At 43.4% G+C, this 21,049-nt stretch overlaps 1 protein-coding gene across 3 annotated transcripts; it reads right to left on the reverse strand.

Annotated features, from left to right (window-relative positions):
- Window positions 1-1,538: 1,538 nt before the first annotated feature.
- LOC101157385 (large neutral amino acids transporter small subunit 4) lies at window positions 1,539-19,830 on the reverse strand. 3 transcript variants are annotated; one of them, XM_020708350.1, is made up of 15 exons: window positions 19,677-19,830; window positions 17,702-17,917; window positions 15,463-15,682; window positions 15,255-15,310; window positions 15,043-15,119; window positions 9,158-9,250; window positions 8,928-9,061; window positions 8,436-8,647; window positions 6,190-6,333; window positions 6,059-6,076; window positions 5,712-5,838; window positions 5,500-5,632; window positions 5,113-5,186; window positions 3,992-4,115; window positions 1,539-3,917 (listed from the first exon to the last, which is right to left on the reverse strand). In XM_020708350.1, exons 2-15 carry the CDS (start codon window positions 17,859-17,861, stop codon window positions 3,756-3,758), a joined length of 1,734 nt encoding a protein of 577 aa, XP_020564009.1. In that variant the 5' UTR covers window positions 17,862-17,917; window positions 19,677-19,830; the 3' UTR covers window positions 1,539-3,755. The 3 variants fall into 3 exon arrangements, with proteins under 3 accessions (XP_020564009.1, XP_020564010.1, XP_011481047.1); XM_020708351.1 differs by lacking the exon at window positions 19,677-19,830 and adding an exon at window positions 18,774-18,874; XM_011482745.2 differs by lacking the exon at window positions 6,059-6,076 and having other exon boundaries at window positions 19,677-19,827.
- Between the last annotated feature and the right edge of the window lie 1,219 nt (window positions 19,831-21,049).

Below are 21,049 nucleotides of genomic sequence, written 5' to 3' on the forward strand. Positions count from 1 at the left end.
GAGAGCCTGTGAGGATTTTTTTAAGAATGTGGTGTCACCTGCCAGTTGACTTATAAGAATGTTTTTACAAGCAATAGAAATTCCATCAATATTACTCGATTTTATAAATCTGCAGAAAACTTGTGCAACCAGAAGAAACAGGTACACAGAGACAGGACTCCCCTGTCTTCTTCTTCTCTGGAGACAGACAGTAGAATAGAAAAGGATGCTCAACAGAATTCTCCAATAGTTGTGAAATGAGTTTGACAAAAGTGCGTCATCTGTCAACAATCACATGATTTGGGTTTGACCAATCAGAGAAGAGTAAGCCTGACTGAAAGGTGAAACATTTTCTTGTTTTTTGTTTTATTTCTTTCTTTACTTTTCATGAATTTCTATGAGTTTAAATATAAACAACTCTGCTTATGAAATATATTAAAAGCTGGTCTGGTTTTTGAGAATGGACTTTTATGAATATAAAACTTGCCCAGACATTTTCATACATTTAAAGCTAAATAAATCAGGCTGTCATGTGAAATTATACCAAATTTTAATTTTACCAAAACAAAGAATTCAGAAGAATATGGGGCTATGACACCATGGAAGAACACCAGACATGAAAATCATTCCAAAAACTGATAACGTACATAAATGCTATAATAAAAAATTAAGCAGCAACTTGTTTCAGTGTTTTCAACACAAAAAGTATAATTGTTTCCTTCAAATCCAAAAGTTTAATATTAAAGGTCCTTTACAAAATATACATCATCATTATGATTTTTAAAATGTATTTCTTGATTGAAATGTTATGTCATTTGACATCAGTTTGTTCACTTCCTCTATGATATCCTGAAATTAAAGGATTATTTGTAAACTGGTGATGGACTGGCCATAAATGAGCAGAGAAGGAATTTGAACTTGCTGAATTAGCGTTATTGGTATTTCAATTAAAGACTGAGGAACAGCTTTTACAGTTTCATTTTATCATGCAAGTTAAAACTACCTAGAAAAGTTTCAAATCGTAAAATCCATCTACTACTGTCAATCAAATTTAACACTGATCGCATGTCCAGTTCTGGAAAATAAAGATTTACTTACATCACGAATTCCATAGAAATGTTATGGGGACTAAAGTTCTGTTTAAAGGTTAGTTTCCAGTATAACAACTTGCTGATGAAAGTGAAAGACTTGACAGGTAGTTTTTAGAATCATTATTACAATTTAACCCTTGTGCTATCTTAGATGACCCCACCCTTACATTGACGTGTTCTCCCTACCATGACAAAGGTGGATAAAGGTGGAAAGATTTCATGTCATCCATGGACACCAGTGAAGATCACAAATCATTGAAGAAAAAAGGTTCAGAGCACTGTCTAGTGGGTCTAGATGACCCAACTCCTAATGTTAAAGTGGCTAGGACAGCACAAGGGTTAAGAGGGAATTGATACCACCAATTTAGAAAAAAATTAGGAAGTTTTATGAAACCAAATACTTTTTCCAATTTTGGAAGAGCGATCTATATTAAGAAGTTTCTTTCACTTTTAAAACAACACAATAACTTCTGGTGATTACGTTCTTTTTTATTGGACTCAGCCTTTTTTTCCCCTAAACAGCATGTTCTGTAAACATCCTGGTTATATTACAGTACAGTCTAAAACCCAGATATATCAGACATCAAATCATTAAAACACACATTCATATAAAAAGAATAGAGAGAAGTAAAATGAAAACCAAAAAGACAATAAAAACCATATCAATGCACAGTAAATGGAAAATAACCAAACACACTTGGCAAAGCAAAAAAAAGCCTTTCTTTCAGGTCACATCAGATTTTCTTTTTAAATTGTCGCTGAACCACAGCTGGTAATCAGACGCATGGCAGGAGGGTTTCCCTGTCTTCCAGGACTCCTCACTCCTTCCACCAGCCTTCGGTCTCGCATATGACATGAAACAATGCGACATTTTACTACGGTACTATAAATCTCCTGACAGGAAGGGTGTCTTACTGGGCTTTTGAAAAAGGTGCAAAGTTGCAGTTCTGAGTCATCAGGGCTCACCCTTCCCAAGATAATAACAGAAAAATAATTTAAAATATTCGATTTTTCTTTTCTCTCTTCCCATTTGTCATCAAACCAATTATTTAGTGATTTCTCTATTATTTTTAATCAATGAAAAGAAAAGAAGTAACTGTTGGAATCTAAAGTGGCAAGTCAAACTGAAAGAAGAAATACATTTTTTTTTATGCACATAGAATCCACAACATAACATTTTCCCAAGTATTTCAGATGTATACCTTTCTGTTCCTACATTCTGAATCTCCAACTAAAGGCGACAAAGCACATTTCTGGTAGGGGAGTCCTGGGGGGGGGCTGCTGTTTACAAATACATGACTGAGGTCCATTTCTAAAGTGCATCGTGCGCCATTCACGTCTCTCTTAAGACCTTTGCTGGGGTCATGAGGGGGCAGCACAGGTTTGTCCATAAATTTGTCACCTCTGATCATTTCAAGGGGAAAACGATCAAACACTAAGCTCGGGTGAGGCGTTTCATCTGGACGTACTTCACGCCAGGTGACCATCTTTAGAGGGCTTGTCAAGCAAGAAAAGATCTGAGGTGCTTCTATGTGAGCATTCAAAGGCAACAGACTGAAAATCATCTCTTTCTGTGGACAGATTCCAGGTTTCTGTAAATGCAACTAGATAGTAGTTCTGTCATGCTTAGCTTTGTATGAATACATCTTCACCATCTTTGTCCTGAAGAAGTGTATTCAAGTTTCCCAGAGTGACTGTGCTGTGGCTGCATTTAGATACTGTACACAATAAACACAAATTGATTGAAAAAGACAAACAAAAAAAAGTATCACAAACCCTAAACTGAGCAGTTCTTTGGAATCCACCTTTGTAATTTAATGGAAATTTGCTGGTTTGCACGGCCTCCATCCCAGCTCAAAGAAGAAACCACACATTTCTAAAAGTAACTAGCACCGTAAAAAAATTCAGGAGAGGTCATCAAAATGTGCTTGTTTTGCTTTGAATGTATCTATAGTGTGTGCGTTTATTGCTAATAATGATGCAGTAGAAACGGTCAAACCACTGAAATGAAAGAACAAACTGAAAGCAGAGGAGATGCGGGTTGTCGTTCTTTCACGAAGCTCTGGCAGAGATGCAGCCAGCTTTTTTCTGGTGGACATGGTATGTGTCTCTGAAGATCACACAGCCATGAGCATTAGAGAGGTGTAGAGTGCTGCTTCAACGTGTGCATGCGCGTTTTCCTCCCAGGGAAAGTCCATACCATAACGGAGAGCTGACAGGTCGTCAGTGGAGTGGCACCTCAAACAAAGATGGATAACAATACTTAATGTGGCTCCTGGAGTCCGAAATGTTGACACCAAACCAGCTCTGAACAGGTGAGAGTTTTCTGTTTTCAGATTGTCCTCATCTTCAGCGAGGGGCATCTTCGTCATCCCCCTGCCGTGCTGAAGTGTGACAGGTGTAGCTGAACCAGCAGACCACACGAGTGACGGGCAATCAGAACAGCAGGAGTAAACAGAGGAGTCGTTTGAGGAGAAGTCTCTGTGCTTCTCCGAAGCTCCCGTTTGGGCTTCTTCAGGGACGAACAAACCAGGTGTGAGTGCTCATGTGGAATAAGCAGGGATGTGCTTGTGTGTGTTGTTTGCGGTAAACATGAGGTTTGTCAGTCTCTGAGATACTGCAGCTGTGGAGCTCCTCACACGCGTGTTCTCCTCCCTCCTTTGTTTGGCGCCTGAGCCTCCCTGTCTACACGCATTCCTCGGGAGCGCCGCCGTTGTTCATCTTCACATATATTTTGGGGTCTTCATCTTGCTCGTCTCGGAGGCGCTGAAGGCGGCGACTGTGGAGCAGCAGGTAGAAGGGCAGGCAGAATCCCAGCATGCTCAGAACCAGCAGCCCAATATTCACCTACAGGAGATTAGATGACATGTAACTAATGGAGTCTGACTTTTACTGATGTGGTGGTGTTTGTGTCCTCTTACCCAAAGAGGGTCTCCATCCAAAGGCCCCACCATGGCCATGAAGAGGGGCTGCTGCAGAAGGGCAAACAGGGCGCTGATCAGAGACTGCATCCCCGTCAGGCTGCCGAACTGAGAGGAGGGGTACCTGAGGGGGCAAAACGGCACGTCAGGGCACAGGGACAGGGTACTTTTAGAAAAATTAAAAGTTCCAGTTAAATGTTGTTTACACCCATAAAATGAATTTGAAAGTTCTAAAGTTTTTAGAGCTGCTTCTAAATCTAAATTTGATGATTTACCCAGCAGTGATTGAACTCCTAGTTTCAAAATGTTACAAACCTTATTTTAACAAATCAACTTATTATAAAGGAGCCAGTTCACCACTGAGGTGCTATGCTAAAGGCAGCAGACGTAGAGCTAAGCTAAACGGGTGGCGCTGAAATGCTGGGTGGGGCCTGATTTTCCTCTTCACTTATGATGCAGCTGAGCATCCTTTCTGAAAATCATTTAGGATATAACACACTCAAAAAACTGAGAGGGGTCTGGTTGAAGCACACCATTAAACTGTAACCATGTTCCTAACGCACATGAATTCCTGCATTTCAACTCCCACGCCAAGACTAAAGTGTACAAACCTGGAAAGTAAAACGCAGCCCTAAAAAAGGAGCTGTTCTGCTGCCCACTAGTGTTTAATTGCAGAACTGCAGGGCCACTCAAACTTGCTGGTTTGCTTGGGCTTTACGCAGATGCAAAAATCAAGATTTGCTTCTGATTTTACAACAAATGGGCTGCAGCTTTTAGCAGATTCATGGTTCCTGCGTGCGTTATGCACGTTCTATGGTTTGTAAATAGTTTGACCTGAAAAGTACACTTTTGTAAATGATGGCCTAAAACTGTAAGAAAAAGTAGTCTTTATGTGGGACTTTAATGAGCATAATCAATAGACTCTTCAGTTGGACCGTTCAATCTTCAAGTCTTCCCTTTACCTATTCATGCATGCACATGTTTGACAGTTTACTTTTGCTTTTTTTTTTGTTAAAACCATTGAGTTTCATGTCCTCATTGTTTTAGGAGTCATGCTCACTTAAGAAAATCGACACAATTCTTGTGTAATGTCGTGAAAACGAGCTGTTTTCATCACTTACACTGCAGCATACAGGCCTCCAACAGCAGAATGGATGAAGCCTCTGACAATAGTGTGGAGGACGAAAGACAGTATCTAGGGGACAGAAGAGGCACGTTTTCCATCAAGAACAAGGTATAATAATTACAGCTGGCTTCAAAGAGCTTTCATCTCTATCAAAAAGCAGACAAACATGATGCAGTGACGCTTTTGTCCACTAGGTGGCACTGTGTAGCTGTGTGAGTCTCAGTCAGTAGTGCTGTGTAAATGCCTGCTATGTTTTTTGCTCTCTGCAGTCTGAACCTCCCACATCAGAGTGAGTTGGGGTTACGCTGGCACATGTTAGGAAATGTGACTCCCCCCAACAGGACCCAGAGCAACATCTCTGTTTAGCAGGAGGTTTGCGTACCTGGAGGGACAGGTTGGGAATACAGCAGGTGACTCCAAAGCCCACCAGTAGCAGATTGGTGAAGATGAAGGCTCTGGTGGCATTGGTGATCTTCTGAATCCGTTTGTCTGGACGACGCGGCTGCCCAGGTTCCCTACGAAGAAAAAGAAAATAGTCCTTAAGAAGTTTTTTTTCCTCAATTTCTCATTTATTTGAAGCACGTGCACCCTCACCTTTTAGTGCTCTTGTCGTTCTCATCCTCGCACTCTTTGAGTTTCCAATCCATGACGTAACCAATGACAGGGGAGGTGATAAGACACAGAAGCTGGAGCACGCCAAAGATGGAGGTGTAGACGCTCACTGAAAAACAAAGCAGAGGCGTTAGTCGCCTTCAAGCCTACATTGTTAGCCTAACATGTTTTAAATGAAGCCTTTCTTTTGTTGCATTGAAGAAAACTGGATGCCATGAGATGTTTTGGGACATGTTACTCCGGACTTTAAACTCCAGGAAAGACAACAGAGGACAGAGTGTGGAGGAGGTGATGAATGTAGCTGGATAGATTAGCCTTAAGTGTCTTACCCACTTGCATCCTCTCCCCTGCAACAGTAGCAGGGCGCCAGCGTGACAGGGACGTTACAGAGTTGTTATTTTTTCTACAGAGTTGCTGCACACAAACCAAAACGCTGCAGAAAAGGGCTGCAAGCACACACCTGTGTTTAGGTCTGAGTCTGTGAGCGCCTCCAGGATGGTGTTTATGGCCCCCATGTAGAAGATGAGCCGCAGCTGAGTGACGCACATGGTGATGAGGCTCAGCAGGAAGATGGGGCTAAAGATACTCTTCATGAAGGACGGAGCTGCAGAGGAAATGAAACCAGAGAGGCCTTCAGAGCCGGGACCAAATTAAAGTCATAAAACACATGGATGTCAAAGAACGCACAAAGGAAATTTCTTCCTACTTTACTTTCTTTTTTCTGGTTTTTCTGTCTATCTGATAGATGATCATCGTCCGTACATCACCCCAGGATACAAAAAAAAACACTGAGGAGAATCTTCAGTGGGTGTTTATGCCATCCCCATGGAATAAACACTAACTATCATCTTAGATCCTGGTGAAACCTTTATTGTGAAAGTAAACTGCACTGAAGATAAAGGAAACACATCAATCCTGAGGCCTCATGCAAAATGCAAGCACCAACAAGCTTAAGCCTGCCTATGTCACTGTGTCTTTTTTTAACTGTACAACCTCTCTGTGAGGAAAAAAGACGGCCTCGCTTGGGTTCATCTGCAGCTGAAGCCATCAATGAGGTATTTCTGCGGGAACCAGGGTAACCCCGTTTACCAAACCGAGCCGGGTGGTCAAAGAAATGCAGGTTCTAGGAAAAGTTAATCATTACTGAAACTGAAATATAAATGGAGTATGAACCCATCGCTCCAGATGGTGAAGTGCTGCAAAGATCAATTAAAGGTAGGCTCAGCGTTGGAGCAAATGGGTTTATTGGTCTCCATTCCAACTTAATTGAAGAGACAACTTAGTTATAGACGTGAGGCCCAGTAATGTTTCACAAGCACTGCAGTGCATGTTTTTACATCCAAGTATGAAAGTTTAACTACTATATGTATGTAAAGAAGTCCAATATGAGTTTAAAGAGTCTCTTGAGGAAAAGCTTCCTCAGTGATGGCATAATGTGTTCTTTAGGCCTCACATGAAGTTTGTCCCTGCAGCTGCACGGATGAAGCAGGTTTCAAAACGGCCTTCTGGATTTCAGGAGACAGGAGAAGGAAAATGGTGCCGGAGATATGGACCTCCAGAATCCCCTCAGAAACCAGCTGACACTTGAACCAACAGCTCTTCCCAGGATCTTCCCACTGTACTGGGCCAAACCCCCTTCCAGCCGGCTTTTCCAAGAACCCAGCCCTCAGCAATTCCCCGCTCTGTTTGCTAGCAGAAAGCCGCTGTCCACCTGCTTGGACTGTTTGACTCTAATGGGACAGCGAGGAATGCCTGCTGAGCACTGGAGGTTCAGAAAGGGCCAAGTCGACTTCCAGTGGGTTATGGAAAGGAGTTTGAAGGAGTAAGAGATGATTTCAAGTGACTCATTACAGTAAACAATGCAAATGTTCTGAATCCAACTGTATTCCTTAAAGAAATTCAACGGTGGTCTATAGACTGCTACAGGATCTAAAATGATTTGAGTTAAATTAACTGTTGACAAATAGATAGAAATCTACCAGTATGACCAGTATTTGCAACTTAAAATCTGTGTCATGTTTGGATACCAATGCCATGCCATAAATTAGTGTTAGAAGCCAGCTCCATGTGTAACAGCTGCATGGGGGAGGGGGGTAATGCAAACATTTCACACAGAATGTAAACTAAAACTCATCTTATAGCTGATGTTTCAGTGAATTCCCTGCTGTTTTTGAATGAGTTTCCTAATCTTGAGCACCAGGTCAGAGTTTTACATCTGAACCACTGACTGTATATGAGAACTGGACTGAGTGACCCCCCTCCCCCCAGGTGTTCCAAACAGGAAGTACCCGCTGGCTCCAAGAAGCCAAAATCCCATAGACTTCTATGGAGAAATCAACAGCTGTTACTCTGTCATTCTATTTGTCAGAATAACTATTCTTGCTCTGATACCTTTATTTTTTAACATGTTCTCGACATTCCTCATTTTTTCATGATATTTTTTTCTGTAGTTCAAGTTTTTCAAGCTATAAACTGACCAATCAGATGCCTCAATAGAAGTAGGCAGGTACATCAAACATTCAAAAAGATTGAGCAGATTTTCAAGAATGGCGACTAAATTGACTTGATTTAGTTGGAGCTGGAAGTAAATTCTTTTCTGTGGGTGACGCCACACTGACTCAGTCCAGTTCTCAGATACAATCAATGACCAGAACCAGAACTGTCTGAACGGTTTTGCTGCAGAGTTTGAGGCTCAGTGGGACTCACTCTCTTCCTGGCCCGGACACTTCACCTCCAGGTCCACAGTGGACAGGCACAGCTTATTCCCGTCCTGTGTGGCGAGATCTGAAGGAGCCGGGGTCTGCTGCTTCATGGAGTGGCCCACGCTGAGACGCCGGCCGACTGTGGTCACCTGCCGGTAAAACTGCTTCCCAGTGATCTTGTGGTCAAAGCCCAGCCAGCTGAACTTGATCTTCACCCTGAAAAACCCAAGAGAGCGGAAGAGTTGAAGAATGGCTTATCTTAGGATGAAGAAAATAAAAAGAGCTGGAGAGGAAAAGAACATGGATGAAGCTCCAGGTATACGGCAGGAAGGTCAGTCAATTATCTGGTGCTATGGTCTTTCATGTCAGCAGCTCAGTCTGTCTTTCAAAGCAGGATTTATGTCTGTTTCAGTCTAAGATGTTTAGAGTAAAGCAGTCAAATGTCTACAAAGCCTCCAGTATTACAGCTCAGATCGCTTGAGCCTCTTGGTCTTACGTGAAATCCATGTCCTCTGGGCCTGGGAAGGGCTCCAGAGGCCAGTTGAGAAAGCAGTTCAAGAAGACCAGGCAGGCACAGCTGGCCCAAACCAGCAGGATGGAGATAAAGGTGGCACCCAGGTCGTAGATCACCTGAGGGCCAAACAGAACCAGAAAATTACAATGGAGAATGAATGACACATCTCTACTGATATCAGCTGATAATCAGTTCTATGTGATCTGTGTTACCTTAATGCCAGGAAAGGTGACAGCAGAGGAGGCATATGATCCAATCATCAAAGCTATGAAGGTTGACCTCAGGTCTCCAAACATGTTGGGGAGCTAAAGAGAAGAGATGACATGTTAGATCATCCACACAAATCCTCTCTTTGTTTCACATTTTGAAATAAGACTCATTGGAAATCAATCATATCCACACTTATCAATAGATTGTATAATTTAAAACAGTCATCCAGAAGTTTCCTTCTGAAAGTAAGAGCACTCAGTCAACATGTGCTCAGCATGTTATGGATTACTAACAGCAAAACCATCACCACAGACAGTTATGCCTTCATTGAGAAGATCCTCAAGCTGTTTTACACAATAATGTTGCTGGTCTGATGTTCCTTTTGGATTATTTCCTTTTTTTTGTGGGAAAAATCCTAAAAGAAAAGTATGAAAATTCAGCAGAATCTTGTCTTGTGTGAATGTTTCTCTGTCATCCTGTAAACTCTGTTCACCTAATGTGTGTGTGAGGGTGGGGGTGCGCTAACCAGCTGCCTGTACCCCCTCCCAGAGGATGCACCCTATGAACTCATTAGAGCAAAGACTTTTAACACAACCTCTGCTTCTGCCTTAAGTCCTAATGCTCAAACATTCTTCTCCTTTGCTTGCAGCGGCTCCTGACAGAGGAGGCCGGACATTTCACCCCGGAGGTCCGACTCAGGGACAGAACCTTTGTCGGAATGCCTCACCTCTTGCCCAGATAGTAGAAAAAGGGACCAAAGGAACCAGAAGTTGAAGATAAAGTCAGTGTTTGTGGAATCCAGCCACCACAAGGGATCAGAAATGACTGATTCAGCTTTGACTCTTGTCTGCTGATGGCTTTTGCTCTGGCAGTTATTCAAATTTTGATTTGGTACAAAGTTAAAATGTAAATAGTTATTTTAATGATATGGGGTGCCTCATTTTTGAATTGTGGAGGAAGGAACAGTTTTATGGAAATAGATAAACCATATTGTAGTTAAAACAAACAGCATCGTTCTAGGGCTGAGACTAAAGTTCTGCATCTGTAGGACGTCATGTTTAGTAAAAAAAACAAGGTTTTTGCAGCACGAATGTCTCCATGCTTCTCTCTTTATTAGCAGGAGTTTACAGTCAACTCTAAGCAAGAAAAAAAACTTGAATGCAACATGAAGAGCTCTAAAAACAGCTAAGAAAAGCATGAAATCAGCTTTGGATGCAGCGAGGCATCTGACACTGCGGCTGCGTCACACGGGTTTGTGTGGCTCACAGACGTACGTTTCTCAGAAGCCGGTTTGCTCTGCAGCTCACCAAAGCAGAAGTGGGAAAGTGAGTGTGACGTGTCCCTGGTGGAGCTACTGTCAGGAAGGAGCTGCAGATTTCAGGGTTCTTGTGGCTGGAACCAAACACACCTTCAGCTCAGGCTTTGCTTCACTGAGCTCCATCTTGTTTTGTAGATCTTTAATCATCAGAGGAATGTGTTGCGATTCCCCGCCTCTGGGATCAATGTGTGATTACGTCGTTTTTGATCAGAGGAGGTCCAAACATTTGTTTGGCAGATTTTAAAGTTGTTCCCTCGTTAATCTCCAGTTTTGCTCTTACAGTTAACATCATCACGTGAGGAAAGGAGCAGAAGCCATTAGACACTATTATTATCTTCAGAATGGCGCTGGCTTCTGCCTTTGTTGTTGTTTCCACTCTGAATGGCTCTTTTGTGTGCTGTGTTTGCTCTTAGATCTGTCTGAACAAAGTGACATTTGAGTGTTTAAACACCCCCCCCCCCCCCCCACCACCCCTAGGCTTTTTTTTAACTTCATAAAGGTCACCTGGAGATAAGAGGTCGGCTTGTGTCTGTGGTTTCCTGTAGGCAGCAGAGGAAGGTTCTGACATCACTGGTGTATAGGCCACTTTCCTATTGAGACCTCAGTTTTGAATCTGACCAATGACTGTTTCAGAGAACTGGAGTCAGTGTGACGTCGCCCATAGAAAATGCTTTACTTTCAGCTCCAAACAAACGAAGAGGCCATTTTCCCCCAACACTGGCAGTACCATGCTGGAGCCAGAGGAGGTCAGTAAACAGTGATTGGTCCAAGTCAACAGTTCTATCAGGGGTGACCCTGTTGGAGGCCACACCCCTACCACTTGAAAGTTGGCTACACGAAATCTGTCAATTAAACGCTCTGAATGTTGGATGTGGGGGCCGGCAGGCTCCACCTACTTCCATTGAGGCATTTGTTTGGTCAGTTTATGATGGGAATAACTTGAACTACCGAAAAAATATCATAAAAAAGAGAATAATCGAGAAAATGTAAAAAAAAAAGTATCAAAGAAAGAATGGTTATTTTGAAATAGAAGGCCTGAGTAATAGCTATTTTTTCTCTTTGAAAGTCTGTGGGATCTTGGCTTCATGGGGCACTTCCTGTCGATTTGTACGACTCGCCTTTATCTTTTACATGCGCTGCAGTTCTTTTCTGTTATGTGTTTATTCCTTTTTTTAATGGTGGTAGAAAACAATCAGTTTTCTTTGCATGATTTAAAGACCCAATTTAAGAAAAAATTTGTTTTTCACATGTTCTTGTAGCATTTTTCTCATGATGGAAGACATTGTGGAAAAAGATTATGCGTTAACTTGCATTTCTAATTGTTCATTCATTCAAATCGTGAATTAGAAGCAGAAGAAAAAAAGATCCTATTTGTTACGTAGAAAATATGCTGGGCTCTTGAAGTCAACTTCCAGACAACCAGGTCTTTGTTTTCCTCGTCTGAGCTGGCATCTGGCTCAAAACTGTACAGCTGGACAGCTCTGACACTGCTCACCATTTTTGCTGCACTGCTAATATTAGGTTGGAGTTTAAGTTAGTGGGAGAGAGTGTAAACAGAGAGCTCTCAGCAACAGGGAACAGAGAGGGAGGACAGGGTTGCTCCATGCCAATGGTCCCGCCCAAAACTCATAGAGTTTTGGGCGGGAACTACTGCCACTCTGCAGAAACTCTGTCCTAGAAAACGACACAGTTAACGCTTTTAAATGGCGTATACTTATATAGCGCCTTTCTTCCTACAAGGACAAAGCGCTTTACAGTCACAGACCCATTCACCCAGTCATACACACATTCACACACACAGTCTCACACTGGTGGTCGCTCCGCTGCCAAACACAGGCGCCCGCCTACCACCAGAGGCAAGGTGGGGTTCAGTGTCTTGCCCAAGGACACTTCGACTCATGGGCGTGCAAGGCGGGAATCGAACCTGCAACCTTACGATCATGGGACGACCGCCCTACCGCTGCACCACGGCCGCCCACAGTACAGTAGATCAGAAGATGATTGGAGTGGGACTTTGTTTAACCTGATTAATGAAGGGCGGGTTGTCTGCAAAACATTGTTAATATTTTGTCACTCCGCCATTATTTACAGTGTTTGGTAAATGTTGTTAACAACACCAGTAGCAGCACACAGTGTCCCTACTTGACTCCGCCCCCTAACATATTATTGACTCACTTATTTGTCTTTTTAGCAATATTTCAGGGAAGACTGGTATTTTCAGTTTGACTTCAGCCCAGAATGCATTGCAGAAACGTGACTTTTGCTGACTGGCTCTTCTGCTCATGTCTCGTGAGTCACTGCGGAATAGAGCGCGTTTTGAAAGTGGGGAAAAATCAAACGTGAAGAAACAAATAGACTCTGAGAGTGAAAGGCAGCTCAGTCCATTTGAGCTGGGAGGGGCGGAGGGGGGGTTGAAAATGAGGAAACAAAGTCACAGACGAGAACAGAGAAAGAAAAGAAAAGAAAAAAAATGTTTTTTTTTCTTTTTTGCTGCAGCAAATGGAAAATTCAGCCGGCGCATTCATAACCAGATCAGACTGGTCCTGATGTGACGCACAATGTGGGAGTCCTTTTGTAAAGTGCAGCCAAGTGCACTGGGAGGTGAACAAACACCGGCCGGGACTTCTCCGTGACAACTTCCACTATTTGACTGGACATCTGTCAATTTAGCATATTTGAAGAGAAGAAAACATTGGGAGAAATAGAAGATTTTTTTTATCAGATATTGTCTGAACAGATCCCTGATTTATAGTCAGCTGTAAAGAGCCGCATCTAAGGCAGAAAAAGCCCTTTTTAGAGCTTTTCCTGTTATAGAACCATCCAAGGTCTTCAACCGAGATGCATGTCCAGGCTAAAAAGTTAATTGGTGACCAGTTTATCAGGTGTCAGAAGACCAAAAGGTGTTGCTGGGTTCAGAGACCCTCTGATAGCAGGAGCAACTGGCTGTGAGCTTTGGCCTAGATGGACTGACCAAAGAGACAGTCTGATCTAACATGTGAGTGAGGTCAACTTTTTTGTCCAGTCAGTTTGTTTTTAATCCACTAAAAACTACAATTCCCAGGACCCCATGTGGTATCATTGGCCCAAAATGTCTCCTGTAGATACCAAAAGGAGTTCATTCAATTGTATGCAGTGGTTGGAAATTATTCAGGTTTAGAAATGACTTCTACAGAGGACACATTTGCATTACTGATGATTTTGTTCTCAGAATAAAGGCCTAAAGTCAGGAAAAAACAGAATGATCCACCCCTTCCTGCATCCTGCACACTCAATTATCTCAGGTCCATTCCCTGTTTTCCCGTGACACCGGGTGCTGAGTGTGCATCGCCTGCAGTTAATGAGAGGAGAGGGTTTTCTCTGAGGTCATTGCCAGTAACAGTGAGGGACGTGTTGCCATGAGAGCTTTTCCATCAAAAAATGTTACCAAGATGCAGGCAGAACAAGAGACTTTACAAGTTTTTTGGGGTTTTTTTGCCATGAGGAAAAAAGCTGCAGCGCTGCAGAACAGCAGCACAGCTGTAAACAGAACATGCCAGGCTGCGCGGCGGCTGTGACTGCAGTGTGCAGATTCTGTGTAAATGTGATCAGATGCAGACAGAAGACAGGAGTTGGTGGGAGCTGGATAGAACCGGATCAACGACATGTGTGAGTCTGTGTGTGTCTGTCTGTGTGTGTTTGTTTCAAAAGGCCATTCGAATAGGACACAGATAAAATGGGTGGGGAAATGAAAACGCACACTTAGTTCTCCTGTTGCAGCTTCCTGTTTGTGTCTTGTGTAGCCAGCCGCCTGCTTTGTTCTGCAGTTTGTTGTTGGTGAAGAAACCAAATGTTCAGAACAAGCGGAACCGAGAACACGCAGCGTTTAAAAAGCAGCTTTAGTTCCTGACAAAACCTCCAAAAATCTGCTGAAGCGCTTCTTTTTCAGTCAACATTTTTCCTATGATGCAATAATAATGAAAAGAGGGTGTTTGCCTCTGGGTTCCTGAAAAAGCAGCAGAGCATCATTGAATAATAGATCACCAAAGCAGACTGTTCGTCTCCCATGATGCAGCAAATCTCTGACCGCTGGCTCTGCTCATCCGCTCCAGCTCTGCTTTCCATCAAGCTACCTCTCATGCATCCTTTCAAATGTTCCTCCTAATCTAGTGCAGCGTCTGCTTTCTATCTGCTTTCTTTCCATCTGATTCATGCCTCACTCTCTCACATTGCATTAAAACAGACATTTCACAATTTCTGTAAAGAAAAAAAGCTGCACTGTTTTAACAATTCGACGTCAATAAGTTGATGAAACAACAACTTGAATTCATTTCTAGGGCTGCAGTCCCATCAGAACCTCTGCATGTTCCTGAGTGCCGCCATAACTACAGCTCAGCACTTGCTCAGGCACTCAGGTGTGTGATAATCCAGCAGACCAAGCTTCACCTTCTCTCTGCTCCCCAAAACAAACTTAAACAAAAACTGAGCTGAACTGGAAACTGGGCCGTGGAACACCAATGAAACTGTTTGGTCACAATGTCTTTGAGGGCTCCTAAACCTGCAGCAGAGACAGTGAACTCATCATTGTCTTACCGTCAGCGAGGTGAAGGTCATGCACATGCCTCCAAATCCGTTCAACGCCAGTGCAAAGAAGATCAGGATGGACAGATCTGCAGGAGGAAGAGCACACTGCTCAAACAAGACGGCCGGGCCATAAATATTCTGCACGTCCCACAAAGGAGCTGTCAAACTGCAGATGGTGTAGGTCAATAAAAACATGGCTGGGATGACATCAGCATACATACTGTTGGGATCGCTGGCACCGTAGGCGATGAGGAGACAGGAGAAGGCGAAGCAGGCACTGGAGACAAACGTTTGTTTGAAGTTAACCTTAAATATCTTCAAATTTGTAGTAAATGTTGAGCATTTTCTTTAATCTGAGATTCATGTTTCCTCTGAAAAACGTTGTGGAGGAAAAACGGGATTTATGTTATGATTCCGGTTCCCGCTCACCTTCCGAGAAGTCGTAACTTTCGTGGCCCGTACTTATCCATGACAATGCCAAGCGGCAGAGTTATGGCTGACAGCAGGAAGGAGCCCACCGTGAAGGCCAGGTTCAGCATCTCATCCTGATCCTTGCAGATGGGCCAGTTGTTCATGAGCAGGAACTCCTCACCATCATCGCCGGTCTCCACGGCGGAGGAGTTGGAGACGTTGAGGCTGGAGCTGTTTTCTGGATGGACATGAAGGCAGAGGGGAAAGAGCGATTCAGGTTGATGAACCTTCAGGACCTGCAGACACGCGTGGGCCGAAATGCTTTGGTTGATTATTTTAGGACACGTTTCTATTTTTGCTTTAGGTAGAGCAGTAAAGCACCTCCACCCTTAAAGGAGATGAAGCTGATGGAAATCTGAGCCTCATTAAAGGGGCGAGTAAACAAGTGAAAAAGAACACAATTCTAAGAAACCAGAGGACGGAATTAAATGAACCCTGGAACAGCTGAGGGGGACGCTCTGTGACTGATCCATTCCCTTCAGATGTCCACTCAAGTCACGTTGACTCTATTTTTATTGGTTATCAAACTTGTAGTGGGAGGGGTGTCTTCATTTCAGTCCTAAGGAACAAGATCATCAACACAAAGTCCTTCTCCAACGCGTAAACAGCACATGTGAAGACCTGCTTCCTGCATTCTGACGGTGGTTTTGCTGATTCAGCTCCCAGCAAAACAATTCTGGGGGAGAGATTGTGACGCTGTGGCGTGCAGAGGGTGCACTCGCAGCAGGAAGAAGCCGCAGGGTTGAGTCAAATGCATCCTCCAGATGTAAAGAACTGGCGGTTTGCCAGTGATGAGGTAACTAGGTGAAAGGTCACATGCTCCAGATGATTGTCAGAAAACTGCAGGTTGTTTTGACGCGTTCACCCACTGTTTTAGCTCCGTTAGAAGAGCAAAACCTCGCAATCTTATGAATGTAGGTTCATCAGGAGGAGCGGGTGAACTTGATTCTCAACAGCCGTAGAGATACGAAACCAGTGACCTTTATGTCACAAGTCTCATCCTGATAAACACACGCTAGAAGACCCATGGCAGGCTTTAGTTAAGGTCAAGAAGAAGACCTCTAACAAAAAGGGTTCATCAAACAGGAAGCCTCAGACTGTTAGCTGCATAAACTCAGACATTTATGGGGAGTGACCTACTAGGTACGCTCATCTCAGATTTCAGGCAATCTAGCCGATTACCAGTGTTTGAGGAGCACTGGGGCATTAAGTGCTGACTGTTGGGCTAACAGCAGCCGGCAGCATCTGTCGCTCAGTGACCAGAACTGCAGACTAATCATACGGCGACCGAAAAGCAAGCTGAGTCAATAGGGAAGAACCCCGTGCACTCACTCAAGCAAACATACCAGAAGGTTTGCTCCTCTCTAAGGGTTCTCAACACTCCTGGAACGTTCAAGTCAACTAAAAAAAAGTTTCTTAAAGTTTTTCTTCTATAAGTTCTACCTTTGGTCCTCTAGATCAGAAGCTCTTGGATGAATAATCACTAAAGCTGGTTTACTGCATTGGAGCTGTCCTCCTTTAACCAGGGAGTACAGACAAAAGCTGCAGCTCAGCTCCAAAATCAGTGGGTTTTAACATGGCAGTGACAGAATTCTGAATCCCATGATATTGTTAATTGAGTTCATGTTTTGTTATGACATTTTCAGACATCAGATGGCAGCACAGTTATGTTCCTGTAGCTGGAGCTAACAGCACGTTTCCGCTGATAAAGTGGTGAAATGTCTCACCTCCTCTGCTGATAAAGGTTTGTGAAAAATGTAACAGCGTTTTACCTGAAACTTCACTTTAATGTGACCGACCCCTGAATGAGGTTGTGGTCTGCATAGATCCAAACTAAAATCTGTCTGGAATTTCTTCCTTCGTGTCAGCTAACGGATGTGACGCAATCATGCATCCTTATGCCTAAATTCTGACAGGAAGTGGCGCTGCTCGACTTCCTTGTACTTCAGCTCAGCTGCAATAGCTCTGAGGAACACCTTTGATTAGAAGATGCAGAAGCTGGATTCAGGATGAAATGTCTCAGGTGACCCCTCCATGACTGTTCTGATGAGTGTGTTCCATAACCGAGGTGTGTCTTAACCCAGCCTGCTTCAGCTCTTTGGTTTTAGTTGCAGCTCAGCTTTACTTATGTGAATGCAGCAGCAAAACAAACAAAACGAAGTGAGTGTGGGTTTCCAAACGGCCTTTGCAGACACACCTGGTCCTCTGCACAGATAGGAGTAGAAGCCCTCGGACTTCAGCATGATGAGTAGGGATGACCACCCAAGCAGCACGGCGGAGAAAAGCAGGTTCTCGATGACGGCTGTAACGGCCATCCACCAGCGGCGGGAAAAGGCCGTGGACAAGCTGGGTGCCATTTCTGCTGGCGTTTAAATAACAACAGACTAACTTAAATAAACCTAAAGGATGGAGCCTGAAAGACAAGATAGAGAAGGAAAACAATCATGATGATGGGATGCAGACACATTTATTCCTCTAAAACCTGTAGGAAACATATTTGAGCAACAGAGAAGAACACACACTCGTTTGTTCTGAGAAGCTGGATAGGCCCCTGCAGCCACAAACCCTGCCCACATCCACGAGAGGTTCTCCCCCGTGAAATATCAGATGGGCCTGAAAGTTGTATAGGTCTGCTCTCATTGGCTGCTAATGATACATGTCATGCAGCCGCAACACGTGAGGCTGTTGATGCATGCAGCATTTCCTTTAGGGAGAGTCGCGCACGCGCTCGGTGACTGTAAACCGTTTCTTTTTTTTTTCAACTCCAAAAAGTGTTCATGTTATCATTTGTACATTTACACCTTAATATTTTCTGTTTTGATAGATGGAATAACCACTGGTTTAATTTAGTTGCTGAAAGCAATGGTGCCCCCTTTTTAGAGAGGCAAAAACGATTTTAAAGTGTTAAAGTGTCTTTTTTACAAACATCTGCACTGCGCGTGAACGCAGCACAGGCTGAAGCCAGTTTGAACCAGCGCGGCGCGATATTCTCGTGTGATTCTGGGCACGAGCGCTGTTGTTTTTCAACGGTTGTTAATGAGACAAACATGCCTTATGAGGGAGAGAGGGAGGGCAACAAAAACCTCATGAATGTTAAATAAATGAAGTGACCTGATCGCAAACGAATATTAAAAGATTAAACCTCAAATTCCAGAGCTGAACATTTATGATCTAAATCATTTCTCGTTAAAATGCGGTGTGTCAGTCACTGTTTAAAAGCTGTCTTTGTTCAACATCTCGAGAACAATAAAGCAGAGTTTTAAACGAACCTTGGAACTGGTCTGAACTGGACTGAAAAACATCCGCACAATACGTCCCCCTCCCATCTCAATCTGCATCTTCTCAAGCCCACCTTCTCGTCAACCAACGGAAAGTAAAACGTCAACTTCCGGTTTTTGGCTTCAAAATAAAAACAATTGGACTGTGTCTTGCATTTCAAGCGGTACAACTAAATATGTCTACAACAATGTTAATTCATTATAAGACTATTGGACTGTAATAGAGTGTAATATGACATGATTTAACACTAAAGGTACTTTTATGTATAACTTCATGTCAATTTATGGTGCTTGATTGAACTTAGACTGAAGCCGCTTTTATTTTGAAGCGTGCTTTCGGCCTTGTCCGGATTCTCTGCTTTTCCCCTCACGTAACCTGACACAAGTCTCGCCGACAAGCGCTCAGCTGTTCGGCAGCAACAACAGGGCTGAGGAGTCCATCCTGGAACAAAGAGTGCTTTCCAAAAACACATCCCACATCTCACTCGCGGCTGCTCCCGTTACACCCGCGCGAGCTCTTTTTACAACTTTGATGCCGAGTTAAACTGTCAAGTGACATTTTATTAATGCTAGGATGAAAGTGTGCAAGTCAGAGACAGTTAAGAGCTCACAGTTCATGTCAGGCGCGCGTGTTTGCAGCAGATCCATGACGTGAAGGATGTCAGGTATCAGACTTTGCTAAAATGATCTAAACTGAAGTTGGGGGAACTCTGTGTTTGATGCTGCGGTATTTGTGGCAACAAAGGACTTCTAACGATGCGGTGCTACTAAGTCATTCTGCTTTACATCGTTCTACATCTACAGATGATTTTTCTTGAAGCATCCAAAAATCCGAGTCGTCCTCTCATCCCCGGCGCAGATCCGGAGTCCCCCCTCCCCAGAAAGCAGTCTCACCTGAGCGGGTCCAGGAGCTGCAGAGCGCTCGTGCCGGTGGCTCAGCTGCGCCTCTGAGAGTTCTCCGTCTACAGGCGTCCGGGCATTCACCTGCAGGATGCCGAGACCCCTCTGTGCCCGTCACTGTTTCTGATTTCATCCGCCGTCGATGTCACTTTATAGAAGCGCAGTGACGGCGAGCACAACAGCGCCTCCCCCTTATTGGCCTGCTGGAAGCAGCCTCAGCCAATCAGAGCGCTCCCATTTCTCAGGAATTGTTTGTCAATGTGAAACATGTGTTGAGACAGAACAGTTTCTGCTTGGCGTTTGGACTCCGGTTCAGCAGAGCTAAGTGATAATTATAAACCAAGTAACCTTTAAGGTTCAGCATATAGAATGCATCATCAGCAGAAGCTGCTTTAAGTCTTTGGGATTCTGATCACTGTAATCGGGCTGGATTCATGCAGAACCGCGCAAAAATGTCTCTTCAACAAGAATCCAGGATGTTATCCAATAAAGTTCAGCAGATTTCCAGCTGTTGGTTTCAAAGTCTCAGATCTTCGGTTTCTCGTCGGCTCTCCTCTTATGTCTGTAGAGTCTGCCTTGTTTGCTGGAGGTTCAGATGATTTATTCAAGTTGGATTCTAATAATTCCACCATTCTATGAGGAAACACCCTGTTTACCTTCTCCTTCGTGCCAATCTGTGACTTCCTAGAAAATCTAGAGGGGAAGGGCTTCTCACGTGCCGGCTGAGTGAAAACAGACAGAAAGGGCGACATCTGGTGGATATAATGATAAAAACAAGCAAGTGTCAGAATTTCCTCATTTGTAGAAAAACAAAAGTGTTTTAACACTGTATTTTTAAATTATGGATTTATAGATTTTATTTTGTTTATTTTGTTATTTTTTTTCCAAGTGATTTTTGAGTAAATTTGGGGGGGGGGGGGGGGGGGGCATTATAAAATAATCTCACTGGCCAAGTGGTGAAAGACACTTCTACATTTAAGATACAACCAACAACAAATCCCGGTACAAACTAACAAATCATGAAGCATTAAAAACAATCTCAGAACAAATGAACAAACACGGAAACACAAAAGCAAAAGCAAATCTGGGTGCTGATTACCAAACACTGAATCACAAAAACAATCTAGGTACAAAGTAACAAATGCAGAAACACAACAACGAAAGTGGAGAAATAGCTCCTAACAGAAAGGGAATGTCCTAAATCCCGGAAGTGACGTAATATACAACTAATTGTGTATGATTTTTTACATTAATTTATTACTGTTTATTTATGTCTTCAAACCATCCATCCTTCTTCCTCCACTTATCCAGGACCGGGTCGTGGGGACAGCAGTCTAAGCAGAATTCGCAGACTTCCCTTGCCCCTG

This window comes from Oryzias latipes, chromosome 13, assembly GCF_002234675.1.
Source record: "Oryzias latipes chromosome 13, ASM223467v1".
Lineage (NCBI taxonomy): Eukaryota > Metazoa > Chordata > Actinopteri > Beloniformes > Adrianichthyidae > Oryzias > Oryzias latipes.